This window comes from Terrapene carolina, unplaced genomic scaffold (genome assembly GCF_002925995.2).
Source record: "Terrapene carolina triunguis isolate 2854851 unplaced genomic scaffold, T_m_triunguis-2.0 Scaffold714, whole genome shotgun sequence".
NCBI lineage: Eukaryota > Metazoa > Chordata > Testudines > Emydidae > Terrapene > Terrapene triunguis.
Window position 1 is genome coordinate 4,273,875 of NW_020665065.1, and position 24,107 is coordinate 4,297,981.

At 42.1% G+C, this 24,107-nt stretch overlaps 1 protein-coding gene across 1 annotated transcript in view; it reads right to left on the minus strand.

Moving 5' to 3' along the window:
* The window catches only part of LOC115271372 (histone-lysine N-methyltransferase PRDM16-like), a 237,451-nt gene extending 215,046 nt beyond the window's left edge, over window positions 1–22,405 (minus strand). The window contains exon 1 of the mRNA XM_029913563.1: window positions 22,017–22,405. Coding sequence (XP_029769423.1) covers window positions 22,017–22,053 — 37 coding nt within the window. The 5' untranslated portion in view covers window positions 22,054–22,405. The remainder of the gene's footprint in view (window positions 1–22,016) is intronic.
* Between the last annotated feature and the right edge of the window lie 1,702 nt (window positions 22,406–24,107).

Genomic DNA, 24,107 nt, shown 5'->3' on the forward strand with positions numbered 1-24,107 from the left:
TATATATATATATATATATATATATATATATATATATATATATATATTCAATATGAGTTTGAGTTTATCTCGTCACTATCAGATAAATTCCATAGTTAATTTCCCTTCTTCTGGAAGGCCCATGCCTTTTAAAGCTGGCATCAGGAGCTATTTCAGGTTTCCCCTACAGCCAAGCCCATCAGGTACTGGCCATTTAATGCATTTCATGAACCAGTTTAGTGTTCAGAGAATCCTCGTCTAAGGTATTCTAGCCCTCTTGAAGGATTCATTCAATGTGGCCTTCAAAATGAAAATGCTCTCACTAGAATAGTAAGTGTTGAACAGAGATTTTTAAATTACCATACACAAGTGTCATCATCCCTAATGGAACTGCCCTGTCTTCAGTGGAGTTACACCAGGGATAAATATGGCCCTGGTAAAGATAAAGCTATCAATAGGTTTACAGAAAAGATCTTGTTTTGAGCAACCTTTTACTCAAGCAACAGAACAACTTAGCAGTTATCACCTATTCTGGCAGAGAAGCAACAGCTAAACAATACGAGCATCTGGATTTTAACGTTTGTGTCAGCCTAATTCGATGGCATTGGATTCTTTGCTTCACCCATCACTTTCTGAAATGCAGCCAGATTTTAGCTTCCTAAATAGGATCCGTCTGGGCACTGGCATTAAAATAGTTTCCCTGGAACCCCAGAGGAATCCGGTGATTTATAGAAACCAGTTGCTCGCACTTTAAACATGGGCTAAATAATAATCAATAACCAATCAATATATTTAATATGACATTATGGTCTCTTCTGACTTTTTTTTTTAACCACCAAGATGTTTATGGAACTATAAATAACTTCCTACTGAAGCAAAGAAAAGGATGACTTCCCTACCTAAATGCAAGCCCAGTTTTGGTATGTGCTGTAAGTTTTTGGAGGACTACGGATGACTTTGGTTACTTACAGTAGACCAGTGTAAAGACTGGATTAAGGAGGAATACTCTTGTTAGATATAATTAGGTATGAGCAAAGTGGTACGGATGACATGAGCACACTTCAACCTTCCTTCATGTATAGAACTGGAACTTTTTTGGATGTGGCAAAAGGTCTGGATAACATTGATTTTTTAATCACTTTTGCATTTCCCAAGAGTGGAAGCTAAAAGTGCTGGATCTGGTATGTGGGGATATTTATTCCAAATTACTTTTGTCTACTAAAAAAATTTTTTTGTTGAGGATGGCACCAGTCACATTTTCCTACCAATCACTTCAGAAACACTCTATGCTCTTTGAAGTGTCAATGTACTTCTGCTTCTCTATGGTTATGACCACTTCAGTCATACACCACCAGAAACCTGGTTTGTGTGAGATCTCGCCTAGCTTTGCAAACTCAAGAAGTTCATATGAGCTTCGAAACTACATGCCATTGACCTATTCTGCCCCCATTCCTAGTCATTCCTTTTTTTTTTGACAGTTTATGGCTGACGTGAATCTTTCTCAACAACAAAAGCAATGGCAGGGGTATCTCTCTCCTGCAGCAGCACAAAGGGAAGGTATGGCACAACATTCCTTACCCATTGGGAACTGGCACAGACTGTGATATGCAAGGCTGGTATTCTGTGCCCAAGTAGGGTGATCAATTGTGAATTAGTGCAGTGCTTTGAAAGTTTATTTTATTTTCGTTTTAGTTTTTTTGAGATTAAGGGCAAAATTGTCAAAGGCAACTAGAGTAATTTAGGAGCCTAAATCCCATTTTAAAAAAATTACTTAGGCACTGAAGTTACTTTTGAAAATAGGATTTAGACACTTTTGAATATTTTGCCATAAGGTTTCAAATGGAAAATGAAGGGTATAAAAGACAAGAAATATTGATATATCTATAGACCTATATATGCACAACTGTTATGCCACAACTCTCCTTAGGGCAGAAGACTGCTTGGAGACTTTCATCTTGTGATAGAAATGGGCCTATCTCCAGCTGTGGCCAGAGGTGCTAATGAACCCTATTTGAGAACCTAGGCTGAGCACTATGCTTTCCAGATGCCATGGCCAGATACTGTGTATTAGCAGAAGAAATCTGTTTCTCCAAAGGAACAATGGGGTTAGTAGAGATTTGAACCTACAGTGTAGTACCTCAATTGTATCACTGGTTTTACCTCTTAGTATTGTACCTAGCTGATATTGGTCTGGTGGCGAAAGACTTAGATTTTTTTTATCTTTGAGGGGCCACATATTTCCCTGAGATTTTTATAATCTCATCTAAAGTTCAGGGTTCCAAAGGGCAAAAATGAAAGGAAGTGTGGCCCACAAAGCTGAAATTATTTATGGCTTGACAGAAATCTGAAATGAGTGTGTACACACACACACACACACACAGAAACCCTCCTGATTTCCCCCCCCTTCTACATGCAAGCAGAAAAGTTCCTCCCATTGGGAGTGCACGGCCCAGTGGCAACATTAACTTTGAGATCACTGCTTATCTTTACCATGTGTTTCAGCATGTAAACTTTGTTCTGACAACCGAAATTACTGTATTTAAAAAAAAAAAAGACTAGAAATGAAAATATCATTTATATAGGCCAGGAAAATGGATTCACTTTGATCTGAGTGACCTAGCAAAAGCATTTCAAAATCAGGTCTGATTTTAGATAGATCTTAATTTAGGCTTAAGGCTGCAACTACCATTGACAACACACACATTCCTAAATCTTTCAGGCCTGACTTTTAGAAGTGCTGAGCACTGACAGTTCTCACTGACTTTGGTTGCAAATGAATGCTCGGCACTTCCAAAGATCAACCCTTATACTGTTTAAAAGTGACACATTCTGCACTGAACTTAATTTTTCCCAAGTGCCAAGATACTGCTAGAGCAGTAGAATTTAAAAACCAGAAGGATGGGGAAAGGTTGCCAACAAAAATTTTGATTAAATAAGGACTGAGATTTGGCCCAGAAAGCAGAGATGATAAAATAATACACTATTGTACCAACATCTTTCAAACAGTATGAAATGAAACATTAGCATGGAGTACTGTAACTACATAAATGCCAATATGCCAGCTCTCCTATTATACCTCCGCTAATAACAGCTGACTGTGCTAGTCCTGTATTATGACTTCCTTTTCTTACACTAGACTTGTTTAGAGATCAGGAATATATATATTTTCTCCAACAGTTTCTCAGTCTTCTTTAAATCTATTTAACTTTTAGGATCTCTGTGCCTTAAGAATAAAAATGAACAAGCTATCTCCTATGCACACACGGAAAATGTCCCATTGCTTCATATTTTTCTAGAGTACACAGAGCTATTGATCTGTACAGTATATTTAAAGACAGCCTCTCTAGAACATACAGGAGTTCCCTTTAAATATGTGCCAATTTTCCATAGATATGGGTATGTCAGTATTTGAAGTATTCCCTAACTTCCCTTTACTTACCAAAGGGAAACTCCAGTTACTGAGAGAACCTTATCTATTTCTATAGGGCAAAGCTGGCACATTTGAAAGGTGACCACTGTATGCAACAAAATCGTATTCCCAATTGAGAATGTCACTTACTATGTATTTGTATACTGCCCAACACAACGGGGCCTCAATCCTGCTTGGGCCTCTCGTCAATACTGTAATACAAATAATAAATAAAAGACTCATATTACTAACAATCCACAATTTATTTATGGGGTCATATTGGCATGGAGATGCCTTTATATACATCTCATTTCACATTTAAGTCCCATTCCCTCCTCACACAAAAGCCCCCCACCATTGCATTTTGCACAGACAAAAATGTCTGAAATACCCAGCAGAAAATGACTTTTATAGCAGCCCGAGAAATATTATTCCATTTTCTGCTGAATACAAGTCTCGAGGATTCTTTGTCAGAGAAAAGTGGGGCTGGATTCCTTTATCCTCCTGCTCGTTTCCTTCACAATGCAATACTCTGTTTGGTGGGCCAAGGAGGGGCATTTCCCATGAGATCCCAACAGAAATCAGTCCTCTGGTAATGGACTCCTAATACTAACTATAACCATCAGCCTCCTCCCCATTTCTCTTTGAACGAGGGTAGTCTGTCAGGATTGGAAAGCAATTTAAAACCCTGGGTAAAGGGAGAGGAAAGAATGATCCCTTATCAAAGCTGCCAATAGAGAAGACCCAGGTGGTAAGGCAGAGATGGATCCTGACCACCTCGCCTACCTCATAATTAGCAGATGAGATTCAATAACAAACTGTGGCTTTTAGCAGCTCAGCCTAACCTTCCGAGGGTGAAGATTAACACCTCTGTGGGGGGAAAAGTCAGAACTTAGAGGCTCTTTGGGCTTTGCAGTTCTGGAATGTCCATCTCTCAACGAGAGAGAGTCTCAGTTTAGTTGAATTATCCGCACCTAACATTTCAGAACCAGGAGCAGGTTAAAGGGTCCATATTTAGACCTTTTACACATAAAATGACTTTCCAGACCATGTAGCCGTAAAAATATTTAGAGTGCTTGGAGTTTTCAGGCTGTCATTAAACAGAGGTGCATAGCTCTCAGTGGGGGTTACTTGCAGTTGGAGGGGGTACAGCAGGCCTTTGCTATAAAGAAATATTTTAAAGCGTTCCTTGTAATCTGCGTTACTCAGCCAGACTTTCAGCTGGCTCATCTCAGAGATGGGCCAATTTACACCAGCTGAGATCTGGCCCACTATGTGCAATTACTCCTGTATGCCTGAACTAGACACAGGGCCGTCTCTAGGTGTTTTGCCACCCCAAGCAAAAAAAAAAAAAAAAAATCTCCAAACGCGCAACTGCCAAAGCAAAACAAATAAATAAAGGGTGGCCAGAATGCCCCAAGTACGTACTTGGTTTGCTGGTGCCTAGAGCTGGTCCTAACTGGACACCTATTTTTCCTGCATTGTTCCTATTTTCTCTCAGTGGGAAAAGCAAGCAATGTAAGACATGAGCAAACTGTTTGCAAATAAATCATATCAGGGAAGTTATCAAGGAGACAGTTGCATCGAGCAATTACAGTGTTAAAACAATGGTGTGCAAAGAAGGCATTTTAAAGCATTATCTTTGGACAGGAAATATCCCAGATTTTAATAGATATAATTTTGAGATCTTCTCATTCTTTTAAGAGGGACAAAATGTAATTGTTTTTTATAACTCTTGACACTAAATAGTGATGAATAATTAAATAGGTTTAACTGTTTCATTAACAGAAGATGGATCGAGAGACCGAGCCGGATAGATAGAATATAGATCAAAAAGATGGAGACTGGCTGCAAATTCCCCTGATGTTTTATGACACCATTTGTATTCTGTCACTCACTAGCTTTATGTATAGTCCAAGCTGTGAACTGAATACCCCATTCAGAAAGGCACTCACTCTGCATGTTATTGCAATTTAATATTTTCACACACAGACACATCATTATCTTGGAACCTGACACTGCAAGGATAATTCTGTAATTTTTCAAGAAAGCCTAATTTTTTTGAAAATGTGAACACTGAGACACAAGACTGATCTAAATGGCTGCACTTTCTTTTCCCGTGTTTAATCTTTTATACATACATATACACACACAGACATGCGTACACACAAGTGTGTGTGTGTGTGTGTGTGTGTGTGTGTGTGTGTGTGTTCATTCTTGGATTCTTCTCACTTCAAACTTGTACAGATTTAAATTTCACTAACAGGAGTGAACGAAAGAAAAGGGGGATTGAGAACCTATCCTCATTCACATGGCAAAACACCCCCATACAGCTCTATAAACTGATGCTGTCCGAGAGCTCCAAAGAGCTAGATATAACCCCGAAAGCTGAAAGATCCTGGAAGCTCTTTATTTGTCCCCAGTTAATGAAATGTGTTGAGTAGAATAAGCAAGTTTTGTTCAATTTGTCTGTGCTGGGAATCTGAAATTGTGACAAAACATATTACTCCATTGTGTTTGTTTTGAGAAGATTTGGACACATTAATAGCTCTTTTAGAATTACAGATACAATCATGTTTGTTTATGAATATTTTAAAAGCTACGTCACTTTACAAAGGGACTTTAGAAGAGGAGACAAAGACATCTTCTTCCATGAAAACAGATATATTACATACAAACCCATGCTAGGTAACATTTAACTAGCATTACATACAGAGGAACCTGCTTACGGTGGACTCAGACACAAGTTAAATTCTTTACAGTGAAACAGAACTGGTCAGTGCCTTGAGGGCCTGCTCCAAAATCCAGTGAAGTCAATGGAAAGACTTTTATTCAACAGGGTTCAGATCAAATGGAGTGTGTCGGTTGCAGTGCTAGTTATAAATGAAGCTCAGGCTAGAGAGAAGATCCACTGTATAAAGTAATCCTCTGTAGGTGATGTGAACTCACCCCAGACACAGCAACAGCTTCTAAAGAGAAGCTGAGATGGAGGGTTCTCTCCTGCTGGAAGCCTGGCTTTGGCTCTCAAAGATATCTGTGTTCCATTCCCATCTGTGCCTAACTCTTGCTGACTTTGGGCAAGTTATTAATCTATCTGTACCTCAGTTTCCCCATCTGTAAACTGGGTTTAATGCTATTTCCCTACATCACAGAGGTGTTGAGAAGTGAAATTCACTAATGTTTTGAGGCACCCAAACACTGCGGTGACAGACTCCACAGACAAGCCACTTGAAAAGAAATACAAAATAAGTCATTGGGAATTTCTTTTGATTATTTTGAAACAATAATTTCATGGACCTGATAAACACCAATGCCTCTAAAGAGGCAGTTAAAGACCATTGGGTAAATATGTATTTATAAGTATTTTAAAAACATGCATGCTCCTTTTCCCGAACCACTGGACTAGAAAGAGCTATTATGTAAATCAATATTTATGTATCATATTGGCTGCTAGATCATGTGACTGCAGATGTGCTTATGAAAATATGTCCTGAGAAAGTTTCTGAACATGGGCTGGGGATATTTGTTAGAATACGTCCACCGAACCACTCAACACTTATTTCAAATACAAAGAGATTTAGCTCAGCATTAGGGGCTAAAGAACTACAAAAATTTCAAACACACACACTCTTACAAGGGAAAAAAAGAAACCTATGCATTGAAGTGGAAATAATCCCCTTCACGCCACACCTTTTACTTTTGTAGGTTGAAGGGTACCATGCATATCCTTCATTCTGCATAGACATTGATATATGGATTAGTGGGGGCACAGAATCCAGAATTAAATTTTCTGTTATGTTAGATATAGATAACGTGTGTGTGTGCGCACACACACACACACACACACACGTTTCATTTCAGAGGAATTTTTTTTACAATGATCTAAAACCCCAGAAGTAGGGTATTGAATGAAAGCATTGAAATAATCTTAAAGGGCTAAAATGGACATATCAAATATTCTGTTTAGTGACAATTCATCTTAATCATCACATGTTTTGCAATTGCTGAGAAAGTAGCAGCATTCCCTCAGTTTTGTTATTAAGGACACATATGTAAAGAGGTCATGGGTTTCCTAGCAGCTCATATTCAGCTGCTAGTCCTAACAAACCTGTGTGTTAAAATCATCTCATCTCATTAATAAACTAAACTACGATGTCACAAATAGACTGTAGACAAATTCTGCTCTGAATTCTGCCGCTGTAAATCTGAATCAAATCCATTTAAATTATTCTTCAAGGAAGAAAAACAGCAAGAGTTTAAGAACTGCCACAAAAAACAAAGATCTGGTTTTCATTCACTGTATATGGGATATATGAGCAGAATTGTTTCTGAGTAAAAGGCTTTTCAAAGTTTTCCATGAGGCATTAACTGCTGTTTAAATATAGTTGTTATGCCACATAGGGATTTAAAATTGATTTTATTTCTATTTGATAATTCTAAAATAAATATGTACATATATGAATATTTGCTGGTTGTGCATGTTCTTTATTTCATGACTCTGTTATAAAATATAAAATGAAACCAATGCTTTTCTATACACAGAAAAATATTTTTTTGTAATGCCGTTTTATGACAAACCATTTGTGAACCTTAACTACAGCAATTTCTTAAAACTTATATTTTAATTTACATGAGTGATCCCTGCAGGCCCTCTCCTCGGGGAGCACAAACAATAGCAAATTATAGTGAAAGGTTTAAAAAAAAGAACAAGGCGCAAAAACTGCATGAAAGCAAAACATTCCTTAGAAGACATTTTAGAAGAAAGAAAAAAAAAGTGTAACCTGAAATTGTTACAATAGAACACAAGGTTTGATCCTAATGAAGTCAGTGGAAACGCTTCCATTGACTTTGATGGAAGCTGTATCAGGCCGATAAATCATTAATAATAATTAACTTGTATAGCACTTTTCATCGTTGGATCTCAATGTGGTTGAAAGACAGGTGAGCACTGTCACCTTCTTGTACAGATGGAGAAACAGAGGAACAGGAAGGCTAAACGATTTGCCCAGAGTCCCACAGCAGATCAAAAAGTAGAACCAGGAACAGAAGCCAGGTTCCCAAATCTCACTCCTGTGCCCTTAACCCACTGACCATACTCTTTGGGTATTTTCAGGACTCTTTTTTTAAAATGCATAGAACACACCCACAAGTCCCAGCTTTGCAGAATGGGATACGTTTTCCACACTCCCTAAACAACTCTTCATCCAAGTTTCCGCACTTCTGCTCAGCCAAAACGACCGGGCCTCAAGAAAAATAACTGGGGAGGGTGAAAAGAGACACTTATGTTCTAACTTGCAAAGCATAGACTCGCTAGGTCTACACTACCCGCCTGAATCGGCGGGTAGAAATCGACCTCTCGGGGATCGATTGTCGCGTCCCGTCGGGACACGACAATCGATCCCCGAATCGACGCTCTTACTCCACCAGCGAAGGTGGGAGTAAGAGCCGTCGACGGGAAGCCGCAGAGGTCGATTTTGCCACCGTCTCTACAGCGGGGTAAGTCGGCTGCGATACGTCGAATTCAGCTACGCTATTCGCGTAGCTGAATTTGCGTATCTTAAATCGACCCCCCCCCCGTAGTGAAGACGTAGCCTCGGAGAGTTGATCCATGAAGTCAGAGGGCAGCTCTGGCTTGTGTGAGGACAGGCCAATCCCAGCCTTTTGTATAAGGCCAGAGTAAACAGACTTTGCATAAGAGGATCTCCGCAGCATTCAGGAGAAAGAATCTTCTCTCCACCCTCACTGAACCTGATCATAAAACAGACTGTTTCTCTGGTCTCAGTCCTCCCAACCTTGCATCAGAGAACCTCCCCACAGCAGTGCTGTGCAGAGTCCCTGTTTCTCTATGCAACCTAGGTCCCTCCCTCCCTCCCACACACACTTTGCCCCCCACAAATTACAGCAGTTCAAGACCACGTTCACCCTCGTAGAGGATAAAGGCGCAGTCCTACAAGGAGACACATACATTTAAACACTAACTCCCATCAGTAATGCAAAACCACCCGTTTTTAGGGTTCAGTTGCTCATCTGGGCCATCAGCTAGAGACCATTTTTTAGCTTCTTTTTGCAACTTTTTGTTATTTTATACCAAGCAGGAAACAAGACAAACCTTTTCCCCTTGAGACCAACAACCCAATACCTGAGTATCAATGCCACCAAAGTACCAATCCTAGCAAAATCAGCAAGGAAACGACGATAAGTAGGACCCTGGATGTGCCAACAAATCTGAGCATCCTGGAATTTGATGCAACCAGACTGATAGACTCCCTATGCTGGAAATGGGACATTCCACCCCCACCCACCGCATTCACTCAAGTGAGAACAAACTTAGCCAAACCACATTTCAGTGGTCGTTAACTACCATTGCATGAAGAGAGGGCAATCCTTAGCATTTTTCCAAATGCTAATGAGCACCAACCTCCCAGCTGACAACCCACAGTTTGGCAAGCAGGTATCACAGAGGTAGTGGCACTATGGAAGCCTAGAGATCATTTCACACCACATATTTGTGTCTAGTAGAAACAAACACAGTTTAAGTGATAAGGAAAAGAAGATGTGCAACTACTGTAAGGCAGCAGGAGGAGAGAAAATGGTGGGTCCAAGAGAACAGCTGAATTGTATCCAAGATGTCACTTCCTCTGTACACCATTACTTTGTTTCTTGCCTTTAAAAGGAAGCTAAGGCAACTCCAGAGATTGGGGATCCATGTAAATTCTGCTGAGATCATATGACTGATCATTCTATAAATAAAAAAGGACATTTCTCTATTGCTATATTGATTTCCAGATGCTAACAGAAAATTCCCTGAAAGCATCCATACTCCAATATTTCTATATTTTATACACAGTCTCATGGGCCAGATTCTTGTCTAGTTTAAATCAGCTCCATCAATGCTGATACACGGGGCTGATGGATCAGCCCCACTTTTCTTTTTCTTTTCTTTCGCATCGTAAGATGTTTATCAGTTCAACTTCAGTGAAATGCCCATGCCTAATTCATACTAAACACAGCGTTAAAACGGAGTGTTATTCACCAGCACATGACAATGACACCATGGAAGCTTAAGCTGTGTTCATATAAAATATGCACATGTATTAAATAAGGGGGAGGACAGTGTTGTGGCTAAATAACTGTATCTGAAAAATACCAAGACCAGATAAATTAGGTATGGAAAATTCAGCAAACAAGACATGAAGTTCCAAATCCTGATTGTCCTACAAACATTAGAAGTTCCACTGAAGCCCAGGGAACACCATATCAGTTAAGATAAGGAAGATTAGGCCCCAAAATACATCTTCATGGATTCTCAAGAAAAGTATTTCATTAAACTACATGCCAGTACCATGTTCAATGCAGAATGCATACTGCGTAGAACATTATCAGCTACCTGGGGAGAAAGGGGCATTTGGAACAATAGCTTAACTTGCTTCACCTTCTGACTGATGTTGTTGGGGAAATATACCCCGATCCCCTCACTCCCAAAAGCTGGAATTGCAATCCTGCAGTTACATACATTCAGTTAAAAAAAGAACCACACACACAGGAAGAATCACATTTGAGTGCTAAAAGCCATCTTCAGTTTTGGGATCTTTAGAAAGAGAAACATGGATTTTCTAAACTGGAAACAACGTAGGAATCAGTTCATAAAATGTGCATGTGATAATGAATAGCCAGCCTTCTTTGGGGGTGATAAAATATTCTCACTAAAAGCACCAGTCCAGGTTTAAAAAATGATTACAAATTATTTTAACAGTATACTTGCAAAGGGTTATGAAAACAGCTATAATATTTTTGTCCTGGATTCTAGAATTACCAGTGTGACAGCTAATGCAATAATGATTTGTTTCAAATGCCAGTGTTTAAGCTGTATAAAGCTGATTTTACACATTTTTCCAGTAGGCCGCATTGTAGTTAATGAAATTAAACACACCAATCGCATTTGTCCCTAGGGGCTGAAGAACTGAACACACCACTGGTTTATTTTTTTATTAAAATAAATTGCAGCCAGCAAGATGGACTAATTGCATACAGAATTGAAAAAAAAACATTCCATTGATATAATTAAGCCAATTTTCATGGACAGAAATAGTTATAGTGGATATAAAATAAGCAGAGCATTCACTGGAGTCTGACTCCCCCCCCCCCCCCCCCCCCACACACACCCTTTTTTGGTACAGAATGTTAACTATTAAGCAAATAGATATCTCAAATGGGCTAGTTGTGTTATCTAGTAATGATGGCTAAATTGTCCCTAATATCTGATGCCAGGGCATTGTGTCTTGGTGGAAAACTTGACAGGCAAAAAACACCCCACCATAATAATACCTTAAAAGCAAAACACCTGAAATATTTAAATCAGCCAGGAGGAAAATACATTACCCTCCAGCTTATTTTGGTCTGACATTTTACATATAGTAGCTGTACATACACTTCTCTTTGGAGAGTCAATATCCATCCTTCCTGCTTCTTCCTTGTAATAATACAGAAACTGGGTGGCTGATGGAACGCAGAGTCTTTCCACATACCGGGCCAAGAGAAACCAAAACTTACCATCCCATAAGCCACAGAATAGTGGTTATCGGAAGTGCTTTGGCCATCTCAGTCCAGTTTCTAATTGATAACAGGTCCACAAGAGAATTGTCATCACGACCTGTTGGCCTTATTGGCAGCTCAGCAGAGAGATCATGGGTTCAGCAGACAAAGAGACTACATGGCCAGCTCACCCTCAGAGGCCACATTGAGGCACACTGTCACGGCAGCCCGCAAGGGCAGCCGGTGTGAACAAACAGAGGCTTCCACCCAGTCCAGTTTCCTACCCAACGATGAATGTTTTGAACAGCTCCGTGAAAACGTCAAGTGGTATCTAAACTTACCGGATGACGTTCTGATCCCCTTGTTCAAACGGAGACATACTTTACTCCAGGAGAACTCCTTGCCGAAAAAGGTACTAATCAACATGAGCCAAGGGTCCCAAATCTGCCCCTAATTAATAATGATTTTAAACCCACATAACGCACCTTATTGTGGGAAATTTCCTCCTGATCGCAAAGATGGTGATCAACCTGTTTTGAGTCACATGACTCTGAATTCAAAACCATGGAGAAGGATGCTCATTTTGAAGGGGAAATTCACGTCATTTTTATTAGTAAAGAGGGCCACATCACCCAGTGAAGGACGAGCCGCAAAAAAGCTTTTCAGAACAGGAGTTGTCTCTATGATACATTTGAGCACTGCCTAGCCCAACAGCACTGGCCGCTCAGCACTACCATAACACAAACAACACTAAGGGTATGTCTACACTACGGGATTAATCCAAATTTAGATAATTCGAATTTGGGAAACAGGTTGTATAAATTCGATTGTGCGCGGCCACACTAAGCACATTAATTCGGTTTTTAACCACATTAATTCGGTGGTGTGCGGCCACACTACCCCATTAATTTAACCACAGTAATTCGGTGGTGTGCGGCCACACTAACCCTAATTCGAATTAACAAAATCGATTTTGGCGCTACTCCGCTCGTCGAGGTGGAGTACAGAAATCGATTTTAAGTGCCCTTTAATTCGAATTAACTGGCTCTGTAGTGTGGACGGGTGAAGGGTTAATTCAGATTAACGCAGCTAAATCCGAATTAAAGTCGTAGTGTAGACCAGGCCTAAAAAAATCCATGTGCACCATGGCAATTCAACAGTTTCAGACAAGAGATGATGAGATCACAGGTAAAGATGGAAAAGACCTATCTGATCATGCAATTCTTCCAGAAGAGCACACATTAAAGATTAAATGATTCTGTGAAGCACTGACATATTTACGGGAATAGACATGTATAGGGGTTGCTGATCGCCCAGAGTCTAGGACCAATTTTGTTAGTCCATACCCTTCAGATGGCTTTATTCTACTTAACTGTAGGTGAAAAAAATTACACTGATGTGCTGGTTACTCACCAATAATGGGTTATATAATTTAAATATGTAGTTTGGAAATTCAAAGGAGAAAACCTATTGTTCATTAGAGGTTTTGACCTTTGCAAATATGCATTTGGATTCTGATTTGCTGGTCACAAAAATATTTTATGAAAGCAGATACATATCTCAAGGATGGAAGGATGAAATAGCCTCATTTTGCAGAAGTGAAGGCCTTCAGCCCACAGGCTTCCCCTGGCCTCTAGATATAGCACATATTTTGTCATTTGTTGTTGCCCACGCACAATAGGGGAATCTTTTAGTGTAGTCACTTCATTTTTCTGCAGAAGAATTTCATTTATCAGAAGTTCACCGTGACTGGAAAAATAGAATAGTAACACTGAATAATAATCAAAAGGAAAGTCTCGTGGTTAAAGCACAGAACTGGACCTGGAGAGATTTCAATTCCCTTCCTTGCTCAGCCACCAACTGTGTGAGAGAAACCTTGGACAAGTCATTTCACCTCTCTCTGCCTCAGTTTCCCCTCCTGTAAAATGAAATTAATAATTACAATCCCCATGTCATAGGCAGGCTGCTGAGGCTTAAACTCCTTAATGTTTGCAAACTTCTTGAGGCCTTTGGATTTAAAGCACTATATTAAGCATTACACGGCTTTTATAAAATATGTAAGCCATAATAATAATAGTCATAATAACAATAATAATGCTTTTTGCTCAATAGGGTCTTTACTTCTGAGGATCTCAGAGTGCTTTACAAACATTACAGAGCCATGTCATAGAGGGATATTTCCCTCTCAAACAGAAGATTCCCTTGTCATATGCTTAAGGTATTTCACTTAACAATTGAGCCTATTTATGCAGCCAGCAGTGCAGCCCATGCAGGCAGGTGTAACCTCTATGCAGCAGGCAAGCTAGAGCATTCCTTTATCACCAGTCACGGAATGGTTACGTCCAACTAAAGAGCTGGGATATTATTACAGTGAGCGACAGCTATGAATTACACTGCTTCTGTGTTGTGAAAGCCTAGCTTCTGCATTGCATTTTGCCCAGGAATGAATGGAGAGTTTACGTATTTCAGGTATGCCTGGTTTGCTCCAGTTTAATGCTTTGAAAACTTATTGGTTTTCAAGTCTTTTTTCGTTATATTTTTTATTATCATCATTCCTGCTCAGGGGAGGAAAACACATAAGAGGAAAAAAATGAGTGACTTTTTGTTCATCCCTGCGTCCTAACGGAGGCTGTTCCATTGGACGTTTGTCCACAGAAACCTGTAGTTGCAATTGTGTTATTTCTTGTTTCTTTTTATAACCTAATTAAATGGTCCCACTTTCCCTTTGTAGGTTTGCTTGGAGTTTTACACTACAGGTTCAACACAAAACCTAAACACAGTGAAGCTTCTCTCTTTTAAAAAAGAGTGGTCATGTTTTTGCAGGTAGGATACACATAGGTAGTGATGTGTGCATAGCACACGTGTACATTAATACTCATGTATACATGATGTACACATCCATATGTGTACACTAACATTGCCTATATAGATACAAGCATAAAACATGTTACATCACGTGTTCTGTTTTTACCCCCCCATACACACACACGGGATACAGTTAATGTACATAGCTATGTAGTGATAAGGACATAATGTGTTACTTTATGTGTGTGTTTCATATATTTGCATTATACCCATATATTCACACAAACCCGATAATGTATACAGATTGTAGGGATGTGTGCATAATACATGTTCTGCACACAAACTACATAGAATGGTATACTGAGCTCCATGCACCAGGTATGTTGTTATACAGCTACATTAAATCTTTATTTGCAATGTCTTTTTCAGCTCCAGAAAAATACTTTGTCACCTTAAATCTTGTTAGTTAGTCTATGGACAAGTTCAGCAACATAAAAAAAAACCTCACAGGTCAAATAATCAAGGCTTTAGTTACTTGGCAAAGTTTCTTTCTGGGCCCGCAGAGAGAAGACCAGTTGGGTGTATTTGTTCCCTTTGCAGCTTCTAGCAAACGGGATTAAAACAAAAATCCTGATCAATTTTATTTAACGCTGTTTGGGATTTTAAAAACCCCAACCACCTAAACTCGTCAAAAAGATTTTTAATCCTGGATAATTTTTGTTGAAACACTAATTATCCATCACCTTAATTACCAGAGCAGAACCCCCCAAGGGCTCCTAATTGCTTAATTGAATAAAACGGGGGAGCAGCCGCCAGCGGAGGAACAGTAAAGAGAAACTATTGGCGAGGTTTCCTTGAGTGCTGAGGACGAAAACAAAAAAAAAACACGAGTGGGTTTAGTTCCACAGCCCAGTGGCACATTTTAACCCCCCACCCCTGTCATTTAGCGTCCTGCACAAACAGCGTCAGGTTCCTTCCCAGTTGGACCAAGCCAGGCGGGGAGAGCTGGGTGGCTGCTCTGAGCGGTCATTGAGAGCAAAGAACTGGACTCGCTTTTCGCCCCTCTCCAGCTCTGGATCTGCCCAGGGGGCTTGGGAGACAGGGCAACGGACGAGGCGTTTGCAGAGTTCGGCCAGGGCCAGCCCGGGACTGGCTCGGCCAGGCCCTGCAGACACACGCGGGCTCCCAGCGCTGTGTGGCCCAGGAGCAGCCAGGCGGCAGCTGCTTCCCATACCTCTGAGCTGGGGGCAGGGAGACAGGTCACGCTGCACGCTTCCGGCACCGAGAGAAAGGTGTTTCGCCTACCCGGCGTTTTCTTCCTCCGGAGTGGCTACACCTGCTTGTATTTACATGCCAAAGAGCCTCGGCAAAGTGGGGACACAAGAAGCCCTTTATGCAGCGACCATGCCCAGAGTGAGCTAAGACAGCGAAGAGACACTTTCTAGCCAGGGGGAGACTCCGGGTTCGCTCCGGTTTGCTTCCCTTCCTCTCAGGTTTACATTCCCCCCCCCCCCCCCCAAAGCCCACCCGCAATGCTGGAGCGAGCTGCGAGCTGCCCCGTGGGCGCGGCGCTCGCAGGGAGGGAATCGTTCCCCTCGGGCCCGGCCCCCCTTGTGGATCGCCCCGGGCGCCGGTCTCCGGGGGGCCCGGGCGGTGGGGACCCGGCTGGCCGCGCCGCCCCCCCCGCATGACGTGCGAGCCCCTAATCGAGGTGACAACAAATTGTTTCATGGGGAGTGTTGACATCTGCGACCGGCTTGAGCCAGACAGTCCGTGTGACATCCTTTGCCACATGCTTCCTCTGCCCCGCCGTGTAAATGTGCTTTAAATCCCCGACTTTCTCCCCAGCAACCCACGCGGACACGCCGCCCCACGGCCACTCGGCAGAGACACGCTCCTGGTTTGGGCGGTGCACTGGGCGGCGCGGGGGAGGAGAGAGACTTTGCAGGAAGAGGACATTTTTCGGTGCAACTCCCAGCCTGGGGACCCGGGCTCGCTAGGGCACTGACTTGGGGGGGTGACGGGAGAGAAGTGAGCTGGCCCTCTATTGAACTAGAAATCGCTACATTTAAATAGAGGAGAGAGCGGACGAGTGCGGGACGAAGATATAAATATATATCAAAACAGCCTCCCTGGGCATGCCCTGTTCAGATCGGCCTTCATTACTCCCACAACATAGGGCATTGTTTGCTTTTGAAATAAAACCCTTCAGAAAGAGAGAGACAGCAAGAGGAGTGTTGGCCTCTCGCATCCCCTGTGCCCCATCGGAAGAGCTGTAGGCAGGCTCTAGCTCTCCAGAGAAGTGTAACACGCGTGGGGATAATGTGCACACGCGTGCCTTTATACACGCGCGCACCTCCAGGCACATCCCTCACACCTAGGCGTTTCTGCTGAATAAAGTCCACCCACGTCTACCCCACACCGTCCCCCCGGCTGCCTGCTCCCTGACCCCATTGCTATGGCAGCTGGTTGGGAAGTGAGCACTGAAAGTGCTCCGAGATTGAAGAGTGAGATTAGTGTAAGGCGAGGACTCGGAGGGGGCACACACAAAGAGCCAGCCCCAAACCAAAAGGAAGGGAGGGAGACCCAGACTTCTTAACCAAAGCCATGCACCGCAAACATTTTTCCTAAAACTGCCTCCACAAAACCCTTCTGACAGATAGCGCAGGCAAGCCGGGCTGAGACCCAAAGAGGAGAAACAGCAGCACCGTCTCTTGGAACAGTAGATCTCCCTGGGTGTCTTTGCGTTGCTAGGCCTGGGAATCTGATCTGCGCCCAGACCGGGCCAAGGAGGTTGCAAGCTTCAGGTCACTTTTAAGACATGAAGATGAACCAACCTCGCTTTGGGGTTTCGTTTTGTTTTGTCGCTGCGATATTAGAACCTTCTGTTAAAAAACAGTGACGAGGATACTTTGAGTTGCTTGGTTTTTTCAGCATTTTAGTTCATTTCCTTCTCTCTGTCCCATGGTAGTAGCATCATTGGCGCATTTTTATAGTCAATTAAAAAATAATAAAAGGAAAAGCCAAATCTGTCCTCTTAAAGAGCGACGTTTGAAGCCCCATAATACGTAATAAGAAACACTATAAAACCTTTGACGAACTAGCAAGGGGGAGTTTGGACTCGCAACCAGTTCTCTAAGAAATACTTCAGCACAGCTCAGCTCTGAAGACTGTTACATCCTCGCCTAAAACTCAAACCTCAGACTTTAACTTTGTCATGTTCCTAATAATGAAAAGCAAATGTGAACGCAAAAGGGTTGGCCGTCGTTTCCCAACATGGATGTTTATTTAGAATAGGGCCTTTAAAAAAAAATCAAATCAGTGGGAACCCTCCAAAAGTAATCTAATGATCTCGAAATGGAGCGAGTCGAAATCGGGTGTATTACAATCGGATTTAAATGTGTTAACTTCTGAATAGCTGATGTCCTGTCCCATCACATTTTCATTTATGGAAGAGATATTCTCAGTCCTAGGGAAAGGGTCTCCCTTATTATTTACTGTTTGTTTTCTTTTTAAACTATTAGGTCTATTAAAATATTATAATATTATACACACGCATATATGTATATACACAAACACTAGATAGATACACACATTATTATATATACACACACACACACACACACGCACATACTGAAAAAAACAATTAAGAGGCACATTCGACATTGGTTTTTTATACCTGATGATCTAGCTGAAATTTCCTTCAGGGTTAACAGATCGCCGAGTACCAGAGGGGTTTAGAACAGAAGATATCTTAATTAAAAACCCTAATCAAGCAACATTAATTGAAAATACTTTGCAAAACACAGAAAGCATTGCAAGCGGCTGATTCTGAAGGCGCTTAGCATATGCACTTGTGTCTGTGCATATACGCAGACACTGTGCGTACACACACACACACACACACACATAATATATATTTTATATATTATAATACGCAAAGATTAATATTATACCGTAAGGCAGTATGTTTCATTTCTCTGGCTGTGGAATTCCGTAGTTTGGCCCTTACTCACCTTATTATAAAGCCTAATCTTTTGATTTACAGCTATTAAAGCCGAGAGGCTCCTGTCCCAATAGATAAATTATAGTCTGAAGTGATCCAAAATAATTTGCATCTCTAGCTAGGAACTGCTTTAGCTTTTTAGACTTGCCTTTCGCCTTGTGAGCCAGAGTAAAATTACAAAGAGTTTCTCTCTAACCTGCCCCCACTCCCCCAGCCCCTTTCGAAATCAGGTAATAGAGTCAAACTCCCAGGAGAACTTCACATCTGCTTAAAATATTGTCCAATGAAATGAAATTCTACAACAGATTGTGTTTTTAATATACTGTACACCACTAGCCTGCATACCAAGTCCGCAGAAGGTTTGTGTATCGCTTTACCACAGGATATATGGGCGTATTAATAACTACAAACACACATTAATCGGATCGAGGCTTAACGAGTGCGGATCCAGAGGTGTGTTGGGGAAGGTGTGTGCTGGAGCTTTGTGTGACGTGTGGGAACATCAATAGCCGACTGCATTAGATACACAGAGAGATACACATGGTCCTGTAGGAGCATAATCTGTTTTGCAAATAAATACTCCTGGGAGATGGAAACCGTAGGTTTGGGCTACTGTTTTGAACTGTGATCCCTAAAAATCCTAGGCTGAAACCCCATAAACCGCTGGCCCGTGTATTGTATGAAACACCTGATTTTAATCAGTGCTCAGCCTTCCGAATAGACACGTCCAGTTCGCATTAGTGCTCGTGCAAAAGAGCCGTGTTTGAGCAGCAGCGCCTAGTGCAGAAGCGAAGTGTCTTGTTCCAGGCAGAGAAGTCCCAGCTAGCGCTTCAGACAGCCCAGCACTGAAAACCCATTAGCGCTTCAGCTGCAGAAACTCACTTCCCGAACTCCCACCATGGGCGGCTCTCGGGTGGGAGCAGCAGGATAGGTGCTGCAGACACACAATTCTAGTTAAAGGCAAGTTGGGGGGGCATTCTGTATAACTGGGTGTGTAGAATGAGATGCGAGATGCTCACATCTGCATCACACACACCCCCATTAGAGCTGCTAAACTACAAAATAAAAACGACTCCGTGCTCCTCAGCCTTCTGCATCAAGGGAAAAAAGAAAGACCGTTCAAAAATGTTCAGCTCCTTAAATAAAAGGCAATAAATAAGCTTCGGTATTTTACGGGGTATTTTTTTAATGCGGGCCTGTAATCCATAGGTGGAAAAATCACAGTATTAATTGCAAGACAACTTCCCTAATAATGCACTCAAAAGTTGCCCATGTACATTGTAAGACGCACGCCTTTGTGTGTACATAGCCACATTTCTAACTGTGAGAAAGGTGTGTGTGTGTATTACACATATGCACACAGCTATGTGGGCCGGTTGGGTGTCCTAATGGAGCATATTGAAAAAATACAACCTCAGAGGTAAGTTACTGGGCCTTGCCCTGGCGCTGCGGGTGTGAGTTGTATCCTTTTAAAAATAAAAGTGTTTAGACGTGTCAGTTTTCAGAGACTGTGGTAAAAGAACTCTCACTCCACTTTGCAATGATTCAAAGGGAAGCAAACTATGCGACAAATGCAATTTGCTTTATTATGTATTAAGCCCGTATGTAGAGTCGTACTCTTATTTCGGACAGTACTGTTGAAAATTTGGAAGAGCAATTCCAACCGAAAGAAGGGGGAAAAGCCACTGTCTGGGTGGAGGTAGGACTTGGACACGGTAAACCATGAAAAAATATCCCCTGGCCGTGGAAAAAAAAGTAAAGATGCTACATAACACACCTGAATTACAAAATAAACCCTGGACATAGTAAGGGATTTGTGTGTATCTTTCATCTACCTCCCCCTTTGGAAAATTAAGAGTTTAAACTACAAAATAAAATAAAATAAACCTAAAATACGAGTTAGTTTTCTTCCCCTTCCTATCGCATGGTCGTTTAAGAATCTAATTCCTCTTCCCCAGCATTGAGATACAAACTTCACTCTTCTTACCTGAACCAGCTCTCACCTCGGCACTGCCATGACCTATGTTAAAAAATTATTTACATGCAAAGGGGCCGCTCTCGGATCCCACATATTCTTGTAACGTCCAAGGATTAATCAGTCCTGAAAGACTCAGTGTGAAAGTGCCCCCCATTTAAACAAACTAGACATCACTATTGTAAAAGTATTCAAATACAAATGTAAGTAGTACAGAGAATGAGTTGGAACTTACAGTCTCCAGATATTTTGCACAAAGCCAGAATGAAACAGAAACTAAAAAAATAAAATACAAAATAAAAAAGCGCAGCTTTTGACAGATTCAATAGGCACCTAAATTCCCTACTGCACCAAAACCTTAATATCGACCCAGCTAGGAAACACAGCAGGTATTTCAAGCTGGGCTCTACAAGCGGTGGGGGTCGGAATAAACCCACCCTTTTCCTACAGCAACCCAACTCCTCGTGTGAAAATTCAGCTTTTCAAAAAAGAAAGGAAGGAAGGAAGAACGAGTCCAGGCGATGGGGAAAAATCTGCCGCAAAACTTAGGAGCTGAAATTCCAAAATCACAACCTATAGAAAGACACCCCCTTGTCGTGCCCCCCCATACCTTCTTAACCCCCCCTCCCCCCCAGCTGAGAGAGTCTAAATCTTTCCGTTTCAGCGTAGGAATCTGCGAATCCAAACCCTTCGTGAGAAAGGATCCATTTTGATACAAATTCTCTTCCCTTCTCTCTCTCTCTCTCCTAAATAATTGTCCCTTAGACTAGTGGGGTTTTTTCCTCTCCCTCTCTCTCTCTCTCAAATGTTAAGTCTCGTTGGATCCTGAAGGCTAGTGCCAAACGCAGATCTCTAGCGCCCACTATTTCAAAAGCCAGGAATATTATTTCACAAGACTTGGAACGACTCAATAAAAAAAAAAAAAAAAAAGTTGCTATCCCCTTTCGTCAACTTTGCAGCTAACTTTCGCTTCTCTCCCCCCCTTTATGGGCCATCTCTGCTCTCCTCCAGCTCCTCCGGGGTGAACCCCACCAAAGCGCTTCTGGGGTGCAAGAGAGACCCCCAGCCCGCAGGAAACTGCCAGCCGCCGCTCTGCTGAGCCCAGCGCGTCTCTGTGCTGAGCCGCTCACACACAAAAAACGGGTGGACAGCAGGGCTCTCGCATCTATTTCGCTCCAGGAATGAGAAAGGGCACGAAAAGGGGGCTCCTGCCCCGCAGCAGCACCCACCGCCCAGCCCTCCGGCGGCACAGATCCTGCGGGACCCTGGAGGGGACCCTGGAAGCGGAAGAAGGGAAAGAAAGGACCTACTTTTGGGCAGTTTTCTCGCCCTCGCCTTGGATCTCATCTTGTCGGCTTGTGGATTCTTCTCCTCCTCCTTGAGCCCAGAAGCAGCTACACACTATCTTCATCTCCCAAGCATTGTCAGTTTGGACACCTTCGCACATGCGCACAGAGCATTCAATCTGACACCCTCGCCAGGGCCAAAAAAACTTTCCAATGTATTCATCACCATCAGGGGGTTTTTTTTGGTCCTATCCTCTTCTTCAGATCACTTATCTCCCCCCCCCCCCCCAGCACCATCATAGCCTTTCCCTGATCTGCCCCTTTAAGAAAAATCAACCCACTCTAAGCCTAACCCTTTGCACACTGACCTTACACACTGGACAATATTTAAGGATCAAGGTACCATCCTATAAAGAGGTGATTATTTATTATTAATTATTACTATTATTTAATAGCAATGTTGTAGCACGGAGATTGTTAGAGGGTGTCATTCTGTAATTGCGAATATTTTAAACAGGCTTGTTTGGGGGTTTTTTTGATTAACTTTTTTTAATTTACTGTAACTTTTCCTTTGACAGCCAGGTTTTTTGGGTTTTTTTTGCTTTGATTCGGAGGTTTGCGTGGCTATTTAAAATCATTATCTGGGATTTGCCCCATGCTATCATATAATGGTTTTCACAAGGATATTCCTTTTTTTTTTTGAATGCCGTAACGAGAATGTCTGCTGACATTTTTGTGTGTGAACATTTTAATTAAAAATTTAAACACCGGTTTTACACTTTTTCAGGCTTGGGGGGTGTGTGGCACTTTTGCTATCAGAGTCCTTTCTTTATTATGCTGTGCACATTTGCATATGGCCAATATTGCTAAATATATATGTAACCTTGATCGTGCTAGTAGGGGAGTCGGAATTCTGTTTGGGTTTTTAGCCAAGAGCGGCTGCATGTAGCACAAGATGCAGTCACACTTAATCTGTACGATTTGGCGTGGCGTGTGTGTTTCTGCACTTCTTTTTTCGACAATTAATTAAGACAAAATAATATGTTAAAAGGTTAAAAACAATAGCTCGCCGGTGTTTTTAAAAGAGACTGAGAATTAGGATGCTGGGTTAAAGAGAAACATATGGTCCAGTCTACATTTGTGCCTTTGATTCAAAGCTCTGGCAGGTACCTGAGTTTGGATTTCAGAAGGATCCCATATCATTTCTATACGTTTCTCCCCCGCCTCCCCTCTCAAAAAAAATCTAGCTCGACCTCCTGTCTGGACTGGGCCATCCAGTTCTGAGGCTGTCCCTTCCCGGATGGGAGAGATGCTCTGCCTTACCCATCCCCTACCCACTGAAGGGGCTCTGAGGAGTAGAAAAGACCCTGGTTTGGAGAGAGCAAAGATGAGTCTCATGCTTTTACATTTTAGGTACCAAGGCAGAGCCATTTTCTGGACGCCAGATAATAATAGTGATCGCCTCCTTGGGAATATTAAAAATACTGCTACTCCTAAGTGATCCCTGCCTAGACATTGGAGTTGTCCGTGATCCCCGGAAGTGGAGGCACAGACAGATCAGACAGACCCTCTTTGAAGAAAGGAGCGAAGTGTAAATAGCTGGGTGATTGATGTGCTGTCTTTGACTGCGGAGAAAGCACTATTTTAATTCAAGTGGCCAGGTCAGATGGTCACGGAGGAAGGTTGAAAGGTAGGATTTAATGAGATTAATATGGAGGGAGAGCGACTTCATAAACATTCAGGAACAGAAGCGGGCTGGGGAAAGTACTCCGATTTGCAGTGAAGGTGCAGAAACATATTGGGGACTCGGCGAGCAGAAGCGTCTCACTCTAAGGCATTCCAAAAACAAAGGGAAAGTTAGATGGGTGGCTGGGCTCTCTCCTGGAAGCCATTCTGCCAGCTGAACTTTTGCACTGCAGGTGGGGGGGGGGTGGAATTATCCTTGCTAATTACTGGGTTTCCCTTCCTCACTGCCCTCTTTAATTGCAGATGGAAGCAGGGCCCTTTTAGATGTTACTTATTTAGTAATAGGTGGGGAGGGGAAGGAGCCCAATTTTTTAATAGACAGATAGTGAAACTTCCAACCACGTGTCGCGAAAAGTGCTGAAATGCGGA